The sequence below is a fragment of the Aulonocara stuartgranti genome (assembly GCF_965226115.1).
Source record: "Aulonocara stuartgranti genome assembly, chromosome: 13".
Taxonomy (NCBI): Eukaryota; Metazoa; Chordata; class Actinopteri; order Cichliformes; family Cichlidae; genus Aulonocara; species Aulonocara stuartgranti.
This window is the reverse complement of record NC_138949.1, coordinates 27,773,734-27,789,712: the sequence shown is the minus strand read 5'-3', so window position 1 is coordinate 27,789,712 and position 15,979 is coordinate 27,773,734. Positions and strand designations below refer to the sequence as shown.

Here is a 15,979-nt window from a genome sequence, read left to right as displayed (position 1 = left end):
AGGAGATAATGCAGCCTTGGTTTGTAAATTATAAACGTGTCAAGAGATGCACTAAAGGCGGCGACAGATGCCACTTATCTCCAGCTGCCTCTGCAGTGTGACTGTATCATCAGAAGGGAAATATAACATTTTGATGTTTACATAAGAGAAGTATTAGTATCAGTCAGAAATGTAATTCCTTTCACCCATCCCTTTCGTAGAGGATTGACTCCCCGAAAAACATACAATGATTTTTTTTTAAAGCTAACAAAACAAACAAACAAAAAAAAAAAAACAGCAGAAAAGCATCCTCGCTGATCTTCTGTCCATTTCCAACATCGCTTCTTGTATATTTTTTGGTGGAAATCCTCTTAGAATGCAAAGTAAATAGATTACGATACAGTGAGGGATTAGGGCTCGCGCGGCGCTGTCAGATTAGTCGGTGAGCGCAGCGCGTCGACAGCTCTGACACGGCTATGGCTGCTGTTCAGGAAAGGGGCTCCGCGCGATGCTTTAAAGTCGCTGGTTGGCTCCCGTTCATGAATAAAACTGCGGCCTGTAATCTCGTCCAACACGCAAACACACACATTTACTCGGCGCACACGCACACATGCGCGTGCAGAGGAAGCCTGGAACATCCAATATCAGTGAGATGAGTGTAAAATGGGAGTCTTTATTTTTTCAGGCTGATTAATGTAAAGGTTTTAAACATTTTCTGCCGTGTTTTTAAAAGAAGAAGCAGGTAAGTGTTTCCTTCAAGGGTTCATTTGGTTTAGACTTCACAAAGACACGAAATAAGCTGAATTCAGTGAATTTCATGTTTATGATTTGGCTGAAATGTTCTATGACAGGTATAAAAAAAATAAACAGTTTTCCATGTGTGGCTGTGAATGAGGGGACTTTTAAACCCTTTATAGATTAAGTTTCAAGCAAAGTAACTACTGTGCTTGTTATTGGTGAGATGTTGTGTCCCTCTGGGATTAATAAAGTCTTATCTGTTGTTCGTTAGTCTTTTCAAACCATCCCTAAATGAACCACATGAAGCATCCCGGGGTCGTCGTCATCATCCTGAGGAAGAAACAGAAACATCCCCCTTAATAAACATGAATAATGACTATTATATAAATATAAACATATGGCGCTGCAGTCATTTCTGCATTTATTATATTCATCATCCAACAGTCTGTTGAACAATTAATCCTGTAAAAACAATAAAAAGAACTAAGTGACCAATGTAATATAAATGTTATCAAATGTAATAAAAATAACAGCATATATTAATTTTTAATTTTTTAATATCTAATTGGCTAATCACTGTAAACAGCAGTCCAATAAGACATCCTCCAGGTATTGTTCAACTCTAATGCAATAACTTCTCTTTGTTTACTTTTATACATATAAATAAATACACACATTGTTTATTTAGTTCTCGTTTCAGTTTACGAGTCTATAAGTTGAATTCATGCAGTTTGATCTATTATCAGCAACTATAAATTTAACCCTCATTTCAGTAATTAAGATAATTCAGGTAATAAAAGATTGACACTCACTGGCCACTTAATTACGTCCACCTGTATAAATTACTCCAATGCAAGCAGTCACATTTATGACGCTGTTGCAAAGGTGTCCTTTCACCGCACTGTTAGATAATGATTGCATTTACGGTTAGCAGCTTCCAACCAACCAAATGTGGGGCAAAGTTTATGAGTTTATCTAGGACAATGTGGGAAATGTCACTGATGCTAAACAGCGACTGCTCTGGTTTGCATCGCTCACGTGAAGCATGGATTTACTGATGCCCCAATTTTTTCGAACCATGAACGGAAGCTAAGGATTGTTTTTGCGATCTTATGCGACAGTCTTTCAGCCGCTGGTCTCCCTGCTTGTGATCTTGGGGTTTCACTGAGGATAAATCCACACAGCCACACTTTTCTAGTTGTTCACCTTCATGAATTACAGTCAGCTGAACTGTTGGTGTGGGACTCCATATAACTATCACGGCGTGCCAAACAGAGCGAGACCAGTAGTGCACATTTAAGAACATCAGAAATGAGCGATTACACTGTTATGGTTATAGACTGTCCATGGATTTTTATATAAAGTTTATATAAATGACAATAAATAAAGTTATGTGTAACTCACTGACAGGATGGTTGTATTAGTTATTTTTCTACAGGTGTCACAATAACTCCCGTAGTGAGACTTTTTTAGCGCAGTAATCATGAAACTCTGCCATCACGACAGCACTAAATCACAGCGAGCTCTGAGTTAATGTGTCTTAATATGAGAAGCTGTGATTGCTTATAAAAACTGTACATTAACAAACTCCTAAATGTCCTTATAACTGCTTGTAAATGCAGAGCATTATTAGCATTAATACGTGTTTATACACTGATCATAAATGCAAAACTTTACATGTTTTTCTGCACTAAACTGCAGCTTCTGCAACCGCGTTACTTAACTATCAGTCAACTTACATTCACTCCGTCTCCGTCAGCTCTGCTGCTTCCTGCAGAACAAAACGACAGAAGGCATCTGAGAATGATGTTCGATGCTGCCGTAAACCAGCCATGACACTTGAAACAAGTACAACAACCAAACATTAGACATGCATAATCACACACGACAGCCCCACGGCGCGTAAACACACGCAGCTGAACGCCTGAACAGGTTACATGCTCGCTCAGCAGGTCGGACACGTCGCCTTTTCTGGGTTTTAACGAATGTAAACCGTTGTCACTCATGGCGATCTCTCTCGCTCTGAGCGCTGCGTTAATAAGGTTATGATTGACATTAAAACCCTGACGTGCATATACAGATATTTAAAACGGTGATGCAAATTCTCAATAGCCTACAGTCCGGATTATGGAATGACAGAGCGATTTGATGCAGAGACAATTGCTAATCACCTAAAAAAAAAAGAAGGAAAAAATGGAATTATTAAAATGGAGAGAGCAGGATGGAGGGAGGAGGCAGCGCAGCTACAAGAAGAAGAAGAAGAAGAAGAAGTGATGTTTTCTTAATGGGTATTTTTCCTAAATGACCAGTTAGTCATCTCAGACATCTGAGACGGGGAGAGCAGAGCACTCAGGCGACGTTTAGAGAATAAAAAGCAGGCTGAATGTCGCCGGAGAATTGCTGCGGGGCTTAAAACGTGGCCCTGACACTGAAATGCTGAACATTATTAGCTGCTCTTTAAAATAATGGGCACGCTCTCTCCATCAGCTGTTACTGGTGAAAGCACTTGTTGTCTTGTAGGCAGTTTGGGATGATTAACAGCAAAATGGAGGGTGGATTAATCTAAAGTCAAAGGAACGTAAACATAGTGGATTCAATTATTAGATCTGCAGTTTTGGCTTAAATTCTAGATTTGGGAAGGGAAGGTAACTCGAGCCAGAAAGAAATCAGATGCTTTGTACAGGTATAAGTACCTGTACAAATGAGAAAAATTATGTTGGCGTGACTTCTTTAAATAAGAAAGAGCCACAATAACTTGACACGGATGAGATCTAACATGCATGAATGGTCTTCAATCATACACAAAATCATACACAAAACTCTGTATTTCTCTGGTCATCATCTTCAGGTTAATCATTTTCTTGTTTTCATTTTTTAAGCATTTAATAAAGTCTGCTAGGTTTGCATCTAAACTCAGTCTAGATGTAAACCAGGTGAAAAATGATCCATCAGTCTATCCATCTATCAATTTTCTGCCTCTTCTGCAATCAGGTCAAAGGATGCTGCAGTCTAAGTAGAGATGCCCTGACTTCTCCTCTCCTTGGCCACACTAACCAAGATGTTGGAAAGACATCTAAAAAAAGCTAAACTGATTCAAAAGTAAAAAGTTTAGTAGACATTGATATCAAACCTAGCTATGGTTTCTTTACAATAAGACAGGTTTCACTTTTTTACCAAAGCTGACTAGCAATGTCATCCTCCGAGAGAGTTTTGCACTGTTCATTTATACCTGCAGACTTACCTGTTTGTTTCAGCATCCTGAGCACGTCTGGGTTGACGGTCAAATGTAAGGTCTCTGGTTGTTGTCTCCTCCGACTGGCTGCTCCATCAGCACTGACGAAAGAAAATAGAGCTGGTGACACATGTTTCATGTTGTTTAAAACTGAACGAATGAGTACGTTCGTAAAACAAAGCACAGAATAGATAAGACCAGAAACATTATGATAAAGTAAATATGCTGTTAGCCTCTAAGGTTCTATATCTGGCACAAAACCATTAGCGGCAAATCCTGAAAGGCAGAGATCTTTAGACAAGCAGAAATCATCCATGAACCCTCTTATAAACCCAGCACTGATTTAGCAGGTCTGGACTCACTCACGAGCTTCTCCAGCTGGCTAACAGGCTAAGCTATGCAGTTTCAGGAAAAGCTCACTGCAACTGATAAAAGAGAAATTTAACGACAGATTGACATGAAGTGTGAAATCATGAGATTTTCTACTGGCCCAAAAGAGGAAGGAAGCAATGCAGACATTAAGCCTGTATTACTCCATGCTTTTAAGCAATACATTGATTTATAGAAAATAATTTTATTGACCATTTGGCTGTGGTTTGGAATTTTTTGGGCGTCCCCAAACCACTACTTTTTCCAGGATCCCGTCGCTGGTTCATGTTTCATTCCCCCCTTTGAACCTCTCTGGTCACCACTGGTTACTCAAAGCACCTTATGAGCTTTGCCACCTCAGAGAGCTCCCATCCAATTATCTGGCTATGATGATTCGGCCTTGTGAAAGCAGCGCAGGTTTTTACACCTGACTATTTCCCCTTGTCCAATTTTTCAACTACTAAAGCTGTCTTATTTCAAAAAAAGTTTTTGTATTTATTCATCTTGGGTTTGCTTTGTCCACTAAGGTTTTAAGTCTGCTTCTAGTTTATATTTCAGATAGAGATTTAATGAATTCAATGAATCTGAAACTTTAGTTTTACAGTGTTTGGTTTGTCCGTTTCCATCACAGATTTAGATACACACCACTGTTACTGCTGAAACTGCTAAAACTAAGGTGTTTTTTCTCTATAGCATTACCAGAAATATAAATATAAATGGTCGGTAAGACAGAATTGAACTGCAAGCAGATACTTCTCTCAACCTTTCAAATGTTCAAACATGAACATTTTTAGTTTTTCCTTTACAACTTTAGATTAAGTCACACCAAGAAGTCACAGTCAGCGCATTTATCGTTATCATTTATCATCATAAATTAAACTGTTAACGGAAATTCTCAGCTCTCTGTCACTCTGAATGCTCACAGTAACTTTGGCCTCCAGTAAGCAAAAATAAAAAAATGAAATCTTGCATTCTCCTTCCTCCACTGACAGAAGACTGTGTGATGAGCGAGAGAGGCCAGCAGCCATCAAAGGAACGTTGGGACGCTTCCCAGATTTCCGTCTTGTTCTCTCTCACTTCGAGTCGGATTTGGGGAATGCGGCGGGAATCGGCGAGGAGCCCCCAAACTGCCATTGTGCTCGCCTTCCTCTCTTTCTCCGCTCTTTTCTCAGCGAGCCAAACGGGAAAACGCCTGCGCTATAATTCCTGCCCTACTCAATCTCAGCTAAGCTGTCACTGGCTTCACATGAGAAACAATGAAACTTCATCGGAGACCAGATTACAAAAGAGGAGGGGGGGTGGGGGGTGTTTCAATATAAAAATTGTTCTAAAGGAGGAGGAGGGGGGGGGGGGTGCAATAAAAAAGCAGAAGCTTTGTCTCTTCCTCTCTGTGGCCATTATCTTTGGGGAGGTTTGGGGATCTGCTTTCTTAGCCTCTGTCAGTGGTGCAGGGGAAGACCTGGGGTAGTACGACTGGGCTTTTGGCTGCCAAATCGCCCTAACCCTCTTTACCGCTCTTTTTTCCCTCGTCTCGTTCCTTTTACTGTTTTTAAAAAGAGCTTAGGACACAGCATCTCTGTCTCTTCCCCTCTCTCTCTCTCTCTCTCTCTCTGGACCCAGCTTGTTTAAATTGGCCGATAGGAAAGGATTTGGGGTGGATGGAAGGGGCTTAGAGAAACGCAGAGTGGAGGGGTTGGAGGGTGGAGGGGGTGCAGCAGAGAGTCATCAGTGTTACAGTCAAACAGCCATGAAAAGCCTATGAGGATGAAAAGAACAAGAGTGCCTTTTTATCTAATGCACACAAATCCCATATAAATACTCCAATATGTTAGTTGGGGTATGACAAGGAAGGCCCCTCCATCACTTCCCCACCCCACCACCATCCCACAATAATAGAGCCGTGGATGTGGCTGTGTTTGTGTGTATGTTTGTGTGTGAGAGACGGAGAGGGATGCTTTCAGCGCGTCTTTAGTCACACTGTTTCAACATGTCATTCATGTGGACGATTGTATTAAACAATCACTCTGAAACACTGAGTTTGGTCTGCACTCTGGAGACTGAGCCGTAGTGAAAATGGACTCTGGTGGCGTTTTAAAAATGTGGCTCCCGGTTCAACTCTGGGATCGCTGGAAGCGTAAGACCCGGAACTGATGTGGTTTTGACATTTGAAATGTCGCTGGGAGTGAAGGCTCTTAGGCTGCAGCTGGGTCATTTGGCCACAGACGCTCTCATACGATTCATGAGCAGACAATGCAGAACCTCTGGGGGAACGTAGCAGTGTCTGGATGCCTTATTTGTAGTGAGCTGAACTAAAAAAATTTTTTAAATATAAATGGCAGCTCAAGTCAACATTTTTGCAAAAACAAAGTGTCAAATGATTGTGACAGTATAGTATCGCCTGCATTTGTAACCTCTTAACACTATAGAAAGTTTACGTTTGTTTATCTGCCTGATCCACAAATGTATTGTGGTTAATTCTCTCGCACTATATGCACAAAGGGTAAAGGAACAGTGTTATACTGTGTGTGTTTGGAAAGAGGTTAAAGTGATCAGCAAATCACGCTTCACCAAAACCTGTTGCTTCTTGTTTTTATCCAGAAGGACATAAAATACACTCAACAGCTACTACGTTAATGCGAATATCTAGTCAGTCGATCACTCAGTGCATTTAAGCATGCAGACATGATCAAAGCGAGCTACTGAAGTTGTGACCATCAAAATGAGGAGGAAAGGCAACTTCAGCAGCCTGTTTCACACCAATAACCACACCATGTTCAGAGTATTTTAGAAACTGCTGATCTGCTGGGATTTTCCCCTCACAGCCATGCCTACGGTTTACAGAGAATGGTCTTAAAAACAGAAAATACCCAGTGACTTAATATTGTAAGGTAAAGACCCCACAATAACACAGAGAAACCCCAAACAATCAGGCGGCCCCTTATGAGCAAGCACTTTGGCGACAGTGGGAAGGAAAAACTCCATCTTTATCAGGAAGAAACCTCTGGCAGAACCAGGCTGACAGAGGGGCAAGCCATCTGCAGCAACCAGTTAGGGGTGAGGGGAGGGACACAAGACAAAAGGCATGCAGTGGAAGAGAGCCAGAGATGAATCATCACTCATAATTAAATGCATAATACTCAAATAACTGCTCATTAATTGGCGGTACAGGAGATTCACGTCATGGATGTGCGGTGGACAAATCTGCAGCGACTGTGTGATGTCATCTTATCTTTGAGGAGTGTTTCCAGCACCTTGCTGAATCTACGCCTTGAGGAATTAAGGCAGTTCTGAAGGCAAAAAGGGGATCCAACTCAGTACTAGGAAGGAGTATCTAATGATTGGCTGGTGAGCGTATGTACTAACATTAAAGGACCTCAGTCCAAAGCTTACAGCCTTTACAGTGTCATATGCACCACTTTGATAACTTTACAGTCTTTTTCTAGTGCCTCTTCTCTGATGCCATCACGCATGTCCTGAAAAAGAGCGTCCATGACTAATCGGGTATCAGTGTAAAAGCTGTAATGTCTCTCAGCCATAAAAAGGCAAGATTTTGTAACTTTAATCTGATCATAGACCACATAAAAGTTAGACACAACCACCGTACCGTCTCGGACTCATTTCTGGACTCTCCATACTGAAGCTTCAGCATTAACGTGTTGTTTTCTTCCTCAAGAAGGGAGGAGAAGGGAGGAGAATCTGGAAAATTTGCTTTGATATGAATATACAAATATGGTTCTAGATCTAAGGATGTCACACCCTGTTTGAAAACCAGTTTAAACAGATAACACTTGACAAATGTGGAACTGCACATGGTACATGTGACTCACTGTGTTGATGGGGAGCGTGGAGGGTCCGCTACACTTTGCGTCCTCGCTACCTGAAGGTCACTGAAGCTGGAACCACAGGCATCACTTCTGCCTCTCTGAAGATCTTCTTTAACACAAAATACAAATATAAGGATTAGGGAGAGCAAAAAATTAATAAAGTGACCCAGATTGTGTCACTGCTTTCATTACACATATACTAATAAACTGTGTGCTTCTCTGGCGTCAAGATGTTGCTCTGTTTATTGGCAGCTGCTGGTGCTGATATTTCGGTCTATAGCATGTTTCTAAGCCTTACAATTTCTCCTCTAAATATGGTTTGTATAAGGCGAACAGTGCCTGAGCGTCTGTTTCTGCTAATTTGGACATCAAACCTTGATCATCTTGTTACTGATAAACACTCGATTCGAGTTTCTGAATTGAGACAAGATGTCAAACAGTAAATGGCGGATGTGCTAACAAAGCAGCTGACAGAGTTGAGAAGGAAGCAAGAAACAAACGCTGCTTTCCCTCAACACACACCGCAGCTAACAGGCTTTTACCGCAACAACCAAGAAGAGAGGGAAAGAGAGGGAGCGGGAGGGAGGAGGAGGAGAAGTGGATCTTCAGATAAAGCTCTCATCTCTTTGCCTGTTGAAAAGCCCTGCAGTCATGTCAGCCTTTGTGAGGGGGAGACAGAACGATCGGGAAACCAACTTGGCTTCTCCTCTTGGCAAAACGCTACTCAAAGGAAAAAGAGATAGAGGGGAAAAGAAAGGGGCCTTCCCTCGCACTTGTTCGCTACTCTGCCTCTCACAATGCTCTATCTATCCAAATCAGCACACTTGTCAGCCAGACAGCTATAAGCGATTTCCAATGCTGTTATAAAAAGGGACCATTTCTAAGCTGAAATGTGTGTTCTCTATTGTGCGTTTATGTTTGTCTACAAGCGACAGCAGAATCTCTGTTCATCGGGACTTACAATGGATGCACATATGGGCCGTTTCCAAGTCTTAGACTGACATCCACCTTAAACAACCGCTCGATTTGGAAATGAGTCATTTTGTTTTTCTTTTTTTTTTTTTTTTAGAAAACAAATACAAAAATGAGTCAAACAATATGAGGAGATGTATTCATCTTTCCAGTGTTATTTTTTTCCAGTTCTGCATTGTGTAAAATAGCACATGGTGGAGATGACCTAGATGAGGTTTTTTCCCCAGTTGCTACTCAGGGAAACCGCAGCAAGTAGTTTTTCTGTCCTATAACTCAGGTAGCTGCAGATGGGTTTCAAAGACTTTTTGAGTTGGCACAGAAGACGGAGGTGGAGACATCTGGGCTCATGTGTTTTCCTGTATCCTAAAAAAGGTGATTCTGGAAGTCATAATCCTACTTCAATAACAAGACCAAAGTTTTAGCATCAAAATATACTAAAAGTACATAAAGAAGAAGTATCGACCACATAGACTCATATGCACAACATTACTGGATCATAAACAGTGATTAATTAATATATATATCACTTTAATTTTGCAGCTCAAGATGCTGTTTAGCTTCATCTGTACTAATAGTTTTATATTTCAAAATATTTTCAATTTATGTAGTACAATAAAAGTTCAAAATATAGTGAAGCGGAAGTAGAAAGCAGCAACTGTAATATAGTGAAGTACCTGAGTAAATGTAGCAAGTTCCATTTCATCTGTTCCCATTTAATTACGCTCTCATGCAACAAATCAACAGTACACTAATGACTTAGTGGGCGGTGGTGGTGGTGACGGGGGCATCATATTTCAGGGTGGTCTGTGTCACCGCATGCTTCGCTTTTGGAAATGCCTTTCAGTACTTGCAGGTAATTTCAGGTGTAAAACTGCCTCAGGATATAACCTCAAACGCAACTTGAATGATTTAACGGCTATTCTGACGTCTGTCTAAAGGACAGCAGTTTTAGGTTTTAGCAGAATTAGGCTTTAAGCTAATACATTCATTTAAACAAACAAAAAAACATAGCATCAAATAAATAAAATTGCAGGGTGGAGAACAGCAAAAAAAACCCACTCACACACAGTTGAAGGAAAAGTTCAATATACTGTCTAGCTGAATGTTGGTTTCTCCTTCAATGTTTTCTCCTTGTGCACCTCTGGACTGTTCTCACCACCTGCACACTGTCAAAGGCACAACCTGCAATTTGTATTTCTTTGTGGGGAAGAGGATGAGCCAAATATGGCCGTAGGTTGTTTGTGCTCCGTGTTCTCCCTAAGATGGCTCAGCATGTTACACTAGAACACAGCAATGACAGTCTGACTGGTAAAGAAATTTATGGTTCACAACTAAAAAAAACCTTAACAAGAATACTTCTGATCTGATGCAACATCTTTAAGCTTGGATGCAGCAAACTTTGACTGAAAACTACAGTTTGGTTCCTCAAACGATTCCACAGAACCAATCTATCATCATCAGTGATGATGAATCAATCTAAAGGCCCGGTGTAAGTAATATAAAGGAAATAACTAATCATTTGGTTCTTGTTTTTCTGTTTTTTTTTTTAAGTGGGTGAAGTTAGTTTGGTGATAGACTGGTAACCTGTCTCTCTCACCCGGTGACACCCTGGATAGGCTGCATCTTTCTTCATAACCTTGGATTGGATCAGCAGTTAAGAAAACTGAAGGATGCATGGAATAAATTATCATTTTAAAGCAAGAAAACAGATGCGAACAAACTACACATGCTGTTCAGTTAAATAGTGTCTTACACTGTTGCCTTAGAACAGATCCCCCACCATCTGTCCTAAAAAACGAAACAAAACTAACTAACTAAATAAAATGTGTAACAGGTACTCCAGTGAAAGTTACTGCTGGCCACTCATGACCGAAATCCATACAGAGGGAGGAAAAACTCTTTCAAAGCTCAGAACAAAGCTGGGGTTAGGTCATGCTTATGCTTTTGTCATAACAACAGGTTGACCTAATAGAGTTCATTTCAGATTTCACAAACAAAACGATCTGTTTTTAAGTTTCTCTTGAGCAGCAAGAAACTAGAATTGATCTGCTTTCAAACGACCACCAGAACACGTTTACACAAACACGTGTGTCTGCTTGATTTCTATTGAGAACAAACAACTTTCTTGAGTGTGTTTGAACTGAATTTTTTGACAATGTGGGGCAAAGGTGACTGAAGCTGCACTGTGGGAACTTTGTGCACAGAGAACATGTGACTGATGACACAGTCTGTGTTTAGTCAGTGAGGAAGGAATCAGGAGGAGACCATGTGATGATGAGAACAACCAGACATACCTGCAGATGTTATTTATATTTTAACAGCAAACAACACTCTGATTAATTTGCAAAGCACATATTAGTACATGCAGGTACGGACTGAATTTAACTGAAAACCCTGAAAGGCACCGAAACTCGAAAGTTGACTTCTTGTCGTTACCTTGGACTGGTTCTTAGTGAGCACTTTTCTACTCTATCTTGAACACTCAAAGCGCTTTACACAACTTGTGCAATCACCCAATGACACCCATTCGCACAAGCACTTTTTCCTAAGCTGTTACCAAGTGCTTCCTAACTAACATTCACACACATTCATATTCCGATGGATGCATCGAAGAGCAACTTGGGGTGAGTATTTTGCTCAAGGATATTTGGCATTCAGACTAGGGGGAAGCCAGGAATGGAACCACCAACGATCAGTAGATGACCTGCTCTACCGCCTGAGCTACAGCCACCTTAAAAGTTAAAGTGGTTTCCTTAACAATCAGTCCGTTTACTGCTTCTGTTTTAGGGGCTTGCACATGCCCAATGATAAATGTGTGAGTGTGTCACAAACACGCCAGAGGCTGTGTTTGTGTGCGTGCACGCATGCATGCATGTGTGTCTGTAAAGCGAGACTTGTTCACTGGAGCCCTCTGCTTGAAGCAAGCCACTCATTATTTATGACCTGGCTTTTCTGCTCTGTTAATATGCTGTCTGCTTGTCTGTCTAACATACAAGGGGACACACACTCTTATAAAATGGGATCAGTTTAACAGTCCTCATCAAGGGCTGTGACAACACTAAGTGTCACTGTCATGAGTGTGTGTGATTTCTAAATGAATTCAGACCTTCTGACGGCTGACTGTGTCATTTTTTTTTTTAAATCTATTAATCAAATAAACTTTAATAAGAAAACATTTTTTATTTAATTTACGGTATAATCACATGAAAACGAGTTTTCACAGGACTGTGCATGCAAGTTAACTCTTAATGTTACCAAGGTCAGACCATGCAATGCTCAGAGAACCTGCAAAAAACCAAGAGGTACATTTCTCTACAGCCTCAGTTATCATGCTAAATTGTAAAAATCATGACAGTAAAAATAGAAAAAGACTGAACAAGTATGGACTACTTGAAAGGGTTTTCCAGAAGAAAGCCTCGTCTCTCTAAGAACAACATGGCAGCATGGTTTAAGTTTGCAAAGCTGCATGTGAACAAACTACAAGACTTCTGGAATAATGTCCTTTGGACAGATGATACAGAAGTGGAGATGTTTGGTGTCACATTTGATGAAAACCAAACACTGCATATCAGCAAAAATACCTCATACGAACTGTCAGAATGGCTGTGAAGGGGTGATGATTAGAGCTTGTTTTGAAACCACAGGACCTGGGCATCTTCCAATCACTGAATCGACCATATGAGGCCATCTGTGTGATAGATAAAGCTTGGCCGAATTTGGGTCATCTACAACAGAATGGCTGGAAAAAGAAAAGAATCTGCGTTGTGATGGCCCACTCCAGACCTCAACCTGACAAATACTGTGACGGGACTTTAACTATTTTCCTCTATACCCTGTGATTGCACCTCACTTTACATCAATAAAGACGGGTGTTGACAACCACCAGTTTTCGGGTTTTTCCACAGGTAGCTGCAATTTGTATTGCAATGTGGATTATCCCCTTTTATGTAAAGACTTGCGATGTACTTTCTTTTTACCGACTTTATGTCCCATATTACGAAACTGCAAGTAAAGTAAAATCTAGTGACACATAATGAAGCTTCAATGCTGTAGAAACATCATCTACTGCTATGCAGCAACACAGGATAAGCTTTGAATCAAGTAGATAAGTTTGCACTAAATATTATCATTTTATTCAGTGAAGTTGTGAGGACTGATCAGGACCCAGACTTCTGACTGTGAAAGAAAAATATAGGCAGGCCATACAAACCAACGTCGTGTTTAACATTCATTAATTTCTTTGTTTTCTTTACTTTGGCAAGTTAATATTTGATGTTTTCCCTCTTCTTTATTTACACTTTATCTACACTTTCTTCGTTCCTCACTTGTTATTTATTTTCCCTTTTCACCCTCCTTCTTATTCCCGCTGTCATGCCTCCTTTTTCTTTCTCCCTTCTGTCCCTCTTGCTCTAAAGTGCTGTTGTCCAAGGATAGGACACGCTGCAGGTGATGGAGGCAAATCATCGAGGACATAATTAAGAGGCTTACGAGGAGGAGTGTGCGTTTTACGCATCACATTTGAAATATTAAAAAAAAAAAAACTGCATGCAAACAGGCCTCACAGTTAGACAAGCGCTCATTTTCATTCACAGACAAACACACAGACACTCAGCCGTAGGGGTTTGACCTTATACAGTCGAGTTAAATACCTCTCTTGCTTCATTTGGATGTCTGAGTACACATACACACGCACGCACAGCCTTCCAGTGTGTTTTAAGCACCAATGAAGGACTCTTCCGACATGTTCATCTAGTTCCCTCACAAATTTGAATGTAGTCTGCTCACCCGTTGGCCCTCAAAGCTTCTGTGAGGAGTTGTGTGTGTGTGGTGTGTTTTTGAGTGTGTGTGTGTGTAATCAGGAACGTAGCTTGATCCCCTCTGGTATGTGCTTTCGGGAGTGTTTGTCAAAGGGCAGCAGCAGAGGCTGAAAATTGACAGAAAAGCTGGGTCTTTCCTCCTCTTGCTGGTGTCAGACTACATTTCATTAGCCTGACATTAAAGACTTTGTCTTAAATGTATAAAACGTAATCTTGAAATATCTACGGTGTGGGGCTAAATTCTAATTGTCCACTGTGTAGTCATCACTTTATATCATTTGTGACAAATATTTCCTGCAGAATCTCACTTTTGCTCATTCTTATATACCAAATAAGCACATGTTTTCAGAGTTTTGACACAGCTATTACTCTGGCAATCATGATTCTCCTCTGTGCTGTTAAAGGAAGGCTAGAGCCCGAGAAAAAAATCTGCTCTCAGATGTGAGAAAAGTGTGTCACAGTGGGTGAGTTACCGAGGTTATCAGGTATCCACCTCCCATTTCAGATGTGAGGAGAAATAACGAGTCACATTTAGTGTCTTTTGGTTAGACATGATGATTACTTTTCTTACCGTTGCCTGCATTGGTCCGGGCCTCGATTTCATTAGCTTTCCTCTTGGCCACATCTGCTAGCACCAGCTCGCCCTTATCACTGGCAACATAATGGAGGTCCTTTGAAGGTAATGCAAGAAAGAAAGAAACGTGAACGTTAATCTAAAATGAATCTAGGCTCAGATGACAATAGGGTTTTTTTTATTTGAGGGGTTTTGGGTGGGGGAGATGCGGCATTTTGGCGGGAGAAGGAAGAAACAGATGAAATGACAGGGGGAAAAAATGAACCGTTTGAAGCCCAACATCAGAAGGAGCACCGGTTTGGATGAAATGCCGGTTCCTCAAAAAACTTTGAAATCAGCCTTCTTGCACCCCACACCATCACCAACCTCCTGCACACACACGTGCACACACAATCACGCCCGCTTCCCTGGTTTTGAACTACGGAGGATGTTATCAGTCACATTTCAAAAGTGTGAGAGGAGACGAGGGACTGTTCACCTTTCAGAAACGCTGGTATTCTCTCTTTACGGAGAAACATATCCAGCTGAGCACATTACGATATCAGCCTGCGACAATATTGGAAACAGCATGTATCCTCTGTATCTCTCTGTTTGAGTCTCACATGGCCACAAAGATGGAGATAATGTGGCTAAATGATGTCTGAGGGTGGCTGATTTAAAGCCCAGCGCTGCCACATATTCATTAACAACCACACTGAGTATTACATCTCAGTTGTAGGAGTATTACATCTGCTTCCACAAGCGAGGCAGAGGTCAATTCATTATTTATTAAATTGTGGAAAAATACAAAAATATCTATATAATGCTTTAAGTGATGTGCTTCGAAAATGCCAGAAACAAATAAAATAAAGGAGGTGCTTCTAGCGTTTTGCAAAGGGCCTTTCCCCCTAGAGCCACACGTTCTGTGTCCAGGTTACAAAACACAATTGCTGCAGATTTATTGAAGGCTGTCCAGCCTGGTACGTTCAGAGAGACGTTTCTGTTGCATCAGATTTGGAAGAGCTGCAGCTGAGACGTTCTCATTTGCAATTTTGATCAGATGGCAGTAAAACTGTAGTTTTTCCTCTAACTCACACTCTGGATTGATAATGAACAAAATGAGACGTGTTTCTAAATCCTCCCATTCAAAGAGCCCGAGCTTTTCATCTTCAAGCTTACAGTTTTGTTATGCACTGAAGTTGAAAGTAGAAATTCCAAACATTAGTTGAGGTCTCAACTTTATTTTCCCTTTATGAACTGTCTGAATTTGACCAACATAAAACAAAGAGAAGTTTTTTTGTACTGCTTTTTTTTTTTTTAACTATATGTCACATCAGATACTTGTAATTGTCCTCTTGGTATCTAAGGAAGTTAATACATTAATTACCTTTAAATACCCACTGCTTGTTATCATGTCACTTGTTTAAACAATTAAATGAAACTTTGTTTTTTCTGGACTCTTTGTTCTTTCGGTTTGTTGGTTGTTTTATGTTAT

The 15,979-nt window shown here is 40.7% G+C and overlaps 1 protein-coding gene across 6 annotated transcripts in view; it reads right to left on the bottom strand.

Moving 5' to 3' along the window:
* Positions 1 to 623: 623 nt before the first annotated feature.
* Positions 624 to 15,979, bottom strand: part of wdpcp (WD repeat containing planar cell polarity effector) — an 83,894-nt gene continuing 68,538 nt past the window's right edge. For 3 of the 6 annotated variants that reach the window (XM_082556798.1, XM_082556799.1, XM_082556795.1), the window contains exons 14-18: positions 14,503 to 14,602; positions 8,146 to 8,251; positions 3,959 to 4,050; positions 2,457 to 2,488; positions 624 to 1,047 (exon numbers count right to left, since the gene is read on the bottom strand). In XM_082556798.1, coding sequence (XP_082412924.1) covers positions 994 to 1,047; positions 2,457 to 2,488; positions 3,959 to 4,050; positions 8,146 to 8,251; positions 14,503 to 14,602 — 384 coding nt within the window. In that variant the 3' untranslated portion in view covers positions 624 to 993. Of the gene's footprint in view, positions 1,048 to 2,456; positions 2,556 to 3,958; positions 4,051 to 8,145; positions 8,252 to 14,502; positions 14,603 to 15,979 lie in introns of all 6 variants that reach the window. The other 3 variants (XM_082556800.1, XM_082556797.1, XM_082556796.1) reach the window with 2 other exon arrangements.